The following is a 7,154-nucleotide window of genomic DNA, read 5'->3' on the forward strand; positions in this document are numbered from 1 at the left end:
TATACATATATAGAAAACTCCCTATAAATTACTACGTAAAACAATATATATATATATATATATATATATAATTTTTTAAAAAGAGAAAAACAAATAAACAGAATCAGAACTTTATAATAATAATAAATTAAATATACAGAAGTCCAACTTTATAAATAAATATTTACGTTTCTTCGCTGCCCCGATGCGGCTGACGGCCAGAAGAGCCCTGACGTTTGCTGGTTCATTTTTTTGGTCTTTTTTTAAAAACAAATTATTTAAGTTTTCCTGTTGTCTAGTCGTTTTTTTCTACCATTTTTCTATAGAGAGATAAGACGAGAAGTGAGACACTCGAGACTAGGGGCTAAACTCTAGAGCCTATAGATGATGAAGACGGTCCTTATAGAACCCCCACAAGACACAAGCAATAAAGTAGTTCTGGTTATTTTATCGGCTATACCGTTTCTGAGAGGTCGATGGATAATAAAAATAGAAAACTTCGAAGTATAACGAGTATTATCACTGTTCACTGGGAAACAGGATTAAAAATGCGGTGCTTTACTTTTATTCATTTTAAAAAGACCATATTACTGCCGGAGAGTCGGAGTGAATAAATTATTTTAAGTTGTTTTTGTGCTCACTGAGTCCCTATTCAAACTTCAAAGTGTTCTGTCTTCTGTCTTCAGTTTTTTGCTTTTTTTTGTCTTTTTTTTTGTTTTAAAACAAATTATTTAGTTCAGTTCAGTGACGAGTTGACGACTTACAAGTCAGTGAAGTCACAAGTCACAACAAGTCACAGAGTGTCAGTCACTGTCAGACTCAGACTGCTAGAGGTGTCAGACGGACAGTCAGACTCACTGAGACACAGTTTACAGTTTCGCACCGCTCAGTAATCAAACTCAATACTTGCTGGAGTCTATACTCTATTTATAGTCTCTATACTACAGTACTGAGTACTCTGTAAATACACAGTTGACACTTGACATTCATGACAGTAGTTTATACAGACGAGCAGTAGTAAATAGTTTTAGATACATACATGAATCACGAACCCCTCTGGCAGTCTGGACTCTGACCTCTACAGAGAAGAAATTAATAGGCTTGATCGAGTGAACGGACTATTGTCGGACAAAAGTCAATATTTAAATTGTACATATACACAATTTGAAACTTCACACAACTCTCTGTCCTCTGAGGAGAGTATTCGCAGCAAAACAGTCAAGTGTCAAGTCAACACAAGTGACACGACGAGATCGAACTCGGGATTTAGATCACTCTAGATCAGACCCTACTCTCTACTAGTACTCTCTTGTGTCTGGAGTCTCAACTACTAGGTCTCTACTATTCCAGAGAGTCTGAGAGTAAGCAGATTAGCAGACTGCCAGCCGCCAGACTCTCCGTAGAGACTGAGAGAGAGACTCTCTACTTTCTAGTCTAGAGAGTAGAGCTAACCAAAAACCGTTTTCCGTTAAAACGTTTTTAAATCGAGTAAATATACGTTTACGTTCAGCATATATTTTATATACGGTCCTTTGTATGCTCATAGGTGCACCTTGCGGGTCTAAACATTTAAGTGTGTAGCGATTTTACCATACGAACCCGTCTTATACAGAGAACAGGTAGGCTCTTCTAATCACTTTATAACCGTTATAACGTTTAAAATAGGATAAATATGCGTTTACGTTCAACCCAACTAAAACCCATAACGTAATGAGCTTAGGAGTAGAGTCTCTCTCTCTCTCTCTACTATCTGTCTCATTCTAGATAGTAGAGAGTTGGTAGTAGTCTAGAGAGTGTGTACTACGTTCATAGTAAGTGAAGCTAAAGTTCAAACAGTTTTCCGGATTATAACTTTTATAAATCGATTAATTAAGCATTTACGTTAAACTTTTATTCTATATACGGTCCTCTAAATGATATTAGGTGCACTTTATGGGTCTACAATTTCAACCGTGATGTTTTCAATATACAAACCAGTCCTATAGAAAGAACTTAGGTAGGTCCTTCTGATCCCATCATAACCGTTATAACGTTTTATATTAGAATAGGTATGCGTTTACGTTGGACTTCTATTCGGTACATAAGTACATTCCCCCATTTAGAAGCGAAGTCTCAACTCTCAACTCTCATCAAGTCTTGAGTCTCGTTTGTTACTGTTTTTGTTGTTTTTTATTCTTGTTTTTTCTAAAACAAAATATACAATATTGTTGTTTGACGGGAAAATAAATAAAGGTAAACGTAGAACGTTGAACGTTTATATTGGCCACTTGGTCCCAAAACCATCATGAGGACCTACTAGGTCAGGAACTGTGAAAACTACCGTATAGCGTCAGATTCTCCGAGACTGTCCTATCCAGGTCGAAATTACGCCGAAAACTATAAACGTATTACGGATATACACAAAAATGTTCGGTCACAAGTCACAACTCACAACTCACAATTTTAAAAAACATTCACAACTTCACAACAACATAACAACAGTGAACAGTCTGAACAATGAACAATGAACAGTGAACACTGACTAACTCTCGACTTCTCACAACACAAGACGGAGAAGGAAGTCTTCAATTCTCCATATTTACACTGTCACACTATTTACAGACTGACAGTGTCACTGATACAGACACAGATACAGTCTCTCGAGTCTCAGGCTCTCAGCTCTCTCCTTTACAATTTATATATAGAGAGTAAATATTATAGAGAGGGAATTTTTGCTCTATAGCTCTCTAAAACAAACTAAGAGATAGAGAAAGAGTATAGAGAATGATGACCAGTCCAGTTAGCCGATTGGTGACTGGTGGTGGGCAGTGGCGAGTTGGTGACTGGAGTTGGAGCTATATCGCTCCGCAACCTTTATGGAAATAAGTACCTTTTATAGGTATTTCATCAGAAAGCAAATCCATTGGTCAAGCTCTCTAAAATCGTAGCTTTTTTTGATTCTGTTAGTTAGACAAGACTAATTTCTATTCGATGATCTACACGCGTGGAAGCCGTGGATAAATGATACTAAATCATTGATGCAAAATAAAAAGTACGTCCAATTGTTCAATGTCGTACGACAATGTACGTGTTACGCGAGTTCAACTTCATGTCCTACATATTGCCAAAATCCAAATGCCAACTGCCAACTTGTGCCAAGGCACAAGTGCAGGGTACGGTTTTTTATATATATAAATAATTGAACTATTGATTCGGATTGGTATGTTGACGACTCGCCGGTTAATGGTTATATTGCAGAAATATAGCCAATTTCAACGACCAGTCGACAATTGGATATGGGGTCCAGGGCGCATCCCTAAAGCTTCACCGTGTTCACGGCAAATAGCCATTATATTACACATATACATAACACGGATCACGGGTGGGGTGGCAGCGGCGTATTCGTGCATATTTAAACAAGCCGGTATGTAGCAGCTGTAGAACATGTGTATTTTATGTCTAGTATTGTCTACCACATAGTATGGGAAGGTTCCCGGGATAGATTCAAATTAGCTGGCTCGTGTGGTATTCTGCCAGGATAGTTAGATAAATTCCTGACAGAGGCACCCATGTATTCCTGTTCAGAGACAACCCGTGCGGCGTGCGACTATATTGTGCGACTATATTCTCTAGTAGGCACCAGTTACCAGTAGGTATATTTTTTATAGTGGTATATAGAACTGCGTATGTCAGTGGTGAAGGAACGCGTTAGGTGAGCTTCTTTTAAAAATATAGAATACAGAAGCACCACCTTCATCTGGATCAGCATTTGCCAAATAGATGAAAACGTATGATTCCCGGGAAATCACAGTCGACCCTAATACGCATAGTACTGTCAATGGTCTGGAGCTGGCTGGACTGGTCAAAGGTCTCTGTGGGCTGAACCATCACATCTGTTTCTGTTTGAAAAGAAAAAATTCTGAAGAGCCTGAAGTAGTCATACAGGAGTTGATCAGCGAAAGATTTCACGGATGCAACTTCCATAGTATACAGTGACAAAGACCCTGTCAATAAAAATGGAACCAGTTTAAAATAAAATGGAGGTATCTAGCATCCTGTGGCGTACGTTCTCGTGTTTTATTCACCTATTGTACTTGAGGTTGAGATGTCAGTACTTCTATTATGTACTCTATATACTACTTTATTCTTCCCGTCAAATTCCAGAGTTTCCACCTTGATGTGCTCAGGATCCTTTTCCACAATGTATTGTATATACTCATCGTATGTGCTAACCCGACTACCGTCCTTGAGCCTCCTCTTTGGAAACTGCTTGCTGAACACACAGCACGGTACGCACGCGAAGCTTTTGTCCGTGCACAACGCCAACTCCACAATCATATCCGTGGCTTGATCCGGGTGCATACCCACCACAACCGAGAATGTTGTGAGGTGTTTGCTGATGTCGCGTGCATCACTTTTCAGATGCTGACTAGTTTCCGGGGTTTCTTCATCGCCTGAGATCGGTTCCTCCTCGTCCGAAAACGGGTGACCTGCCTCCTCGTCCGCGAGTGGCATTCTGGTATAACAGATATACACAGGGGTGTACAGTAAAGCTAAGACTATGCTCGCGCGCGTCTCTGTACGCGTCCGCAATAATTTATATTATCTCACCAAGTGTGATTTGGCGCAAAAAGAAGGTATGAGGGTATACATTTTCATACACACCACTGTTTGTAATCAGGTGAGTTTGTAACGGTGAACTTTTGAGCTGGCCTACATAGGCGAGCATTCACAAATACGATATCCGAGACCACGAGTGTACGTGTACGTTGGAATAGAAAACGCGGCCCATCAGAATACAACGCCGTTATTTTTTGGGAGGTTATGATAACATATTAAGACAGCGCTTAGTTGTGAGTTTACCTAGTGCTCGACAAGAATCCACTTTACACGCTGCAACAACAGTGATGATGATTGGCAAATCATATCATGGGGCAGAGTTAACACAAGTATACAGAAATTTTAAAATCGACATTCGCGTAACCAACGACATTCGCGTAACCAACCCTAACATCGCAGTGCATTCACAAACCAACTTCTGTGCATATGCGCTTAAGTTGATTACATCCGGCTTGTTACTCACCCGACCTCATCAATGTACTGGCAGTATATATACAATAAAGTGGCACATAAGCGGACAGCAAGTATGTAGTTGACAACAAATGTATGTGCATGATATGAATAAACGACCAGATATACACGTGTACGTAAATTGTGAATGCGCTCTGTACACATATGAGCGTGTGTAGTATTTGAATATACACGTGGACGTATGTACACAAAAGCATTCATATCGCGTTCTCTGGTCACTTACATTATATTTCCTGTGCCGTCTGCAGGCTGCAATCCTTTTTTGTTCCATATAAGGCAATCTGCACGCTCTACATACTCGTCGACGATGTCCTGTGTGAGCGTGCCCACTTTCGCGTGGCTCACAAAGTTACGATCCAAACAGATCCGCAGCTGCTGCGGTATCTGTCATGGCCACAGCTACGCAAGTCAGTATGTTTCTGTTATACGACAACACAAAGTGACATTTGTGACACTTTTGACACTTGTGACACTCGCCACAGTGAAGGTGTTGATTCACCACAGAATCGACACATATACTCAGCCATGTGTGAGAAATGCGCTACAGTAATAATGGTATCAGTGTTCAGTCATACAGGTTAAAAGGATGGCACCAAGTATCAGTCATGCAAGGTTAGATACATGTACACGTATTCTTGGTCGCATACCTTTATATTGCTGCCGAAGGTACTGGTGACCTGGCCGATGTCTTTATTCCGGTGAAAAGCGCCCTTCTCTAACAGAAACTTAAACCGCCGTCCTGCGTTGAACACAAGTGCAGTTTGTGTGATTCGGAATGCGTATGAAATTGGCAACGCCAATAAGAGAATCACAAAGCGCAGTTTGGACTATATACAAAGTGCAGGTATGACAGTATAATTGCAATATGCTATACTGGTCCCAAAATGGCACCACCTGAGCTGTGTTTACAAATGCGTGTTGGTGCTGGTGTGTGCAAGAGTGTATGTTCGCAGATACTTTCGAAGGTTTCGCATAATAGAAAGCATCGTAACGGACTGAACGCTCCTTACAGCCCGCATATATATGTACAAAGATATAGAACACGCAGCACCATTTTGCATGTAGCAGCGCATGAGAACATATACATACGGACACACACTCGTACAAGCCCTCCAGCTTTCGCGTGCATGCACCCCTTAAGCTGACTACATGCGTGTACCTGCTCGAGTACGTCTTGGTTCTATCCTTAACGTGGAGATGTCATTTAGATTCAACAGTTCGTAGCTGAGTAGCCCTCGCCCCGCAGCCACGTCCAGCACTCCGCTGCCGCTATTCAACATACCCAAACCAAACGTATTGATCAGGAACTTCCTGAACACTATGGAGAGAGGAGATGTGGGAGCCCTTAAGTACATATCCGTATGTATGCTTGTCTAGAGTGAATGAGTTATTTGTATATAAAAACCAATCGATCATCCGTAATATCTGTATATATGTTTGTGCAGAGAGACTATAATCCATATATATAAACCGTGCAACCATCGAGGATATCAATCATCCGTAATTTGGCAACGCGCCCCCGTCTGCTGCAAACAAGCACTTCAAATTAAAAACCAAGCGACTGGTCCATGTATTCTCAACTGAACGGATACAGCCAATCTAGCTAGGTTTCAATCGGAAATCGTAGACTCAAACAAGGCCTTGGAACATGCCACAGCCACGTGTCCTCTAAGATTTATTTTGGGCTTTACTAGTATAGTACTAGTATAGTATGGGTCATAGGAGACTTGGGACCCACAGATATAACCCGACATGTTGCCCCACTTTTGCATAGAAATAGAACACGCTAGCTACACTGTCAACTGAGAACGATACCTGTAGCTCTACTTTTATTCCTTATCCGCCGTCTGTTGTAACCACGCTGTGCCTTTTGATTGGTCACCTGAGGATCACTGTCTTGGCGATAGTGTCGGAAGTAGCAGCTACCTCTGTTATGAAGTGATTCGACTTTTAGCAACTGTGGCCCCTCGATAATCATGAACTATGTAACAAGTTGTCGTGAATGTCAAGAACGTTCTATCATGTATAATCGTCCATAACCAATGAAGATACGACGCATGACGTCTACTAATTCCAAAGATATGAAATATACACTCAATCGATAA

At 40.8% G+C, this 7,154-nt stretch overlaps 1 protein-coding gene across 1 annotated transcript; it reads right to left on the minus strand.

Moving 5' to 3' along the window:
* Positions 1-4,020: 4,020 nt before the first annotated feature.
* Positions 4,021-7,027, minus strand: SARC_11507 (hypothetical protein; the record flags this gene model as incomplete). The annotated part of the gene is made up of 5 exons (XM_014294409.1): positions 4,021-4,474; positions 5,273-5,433; positions 5,697-5,788; positions 6,209-6,367; positions 6,865-7,027. 5 exons carry the CDS (start codon positions 7,025-7,027, stop codon positions 4,036-4,038), a joined length of 1,014 nt encoding a protein of 337 aa, XP_014149884.1. The 3' UTR covers positions 4,021-4,035.
* Between the last annotated feature and the right edge of the window lie 127 nt (positions 7,028-7,154).

Source organism: Sphaeroforma arctica (assembly GCF_001186125.1).
Source record: "Sphaeroforma arctica JP610 unplaced genomic scaffold supercont1.1727, whole genome shotgun sequence".
Classification (NCBI taxonomy): Eukaryota; class Ichthyosporea; order Ichthyophonida; genus Sphaeroforma; species Sphaeroforma arctica.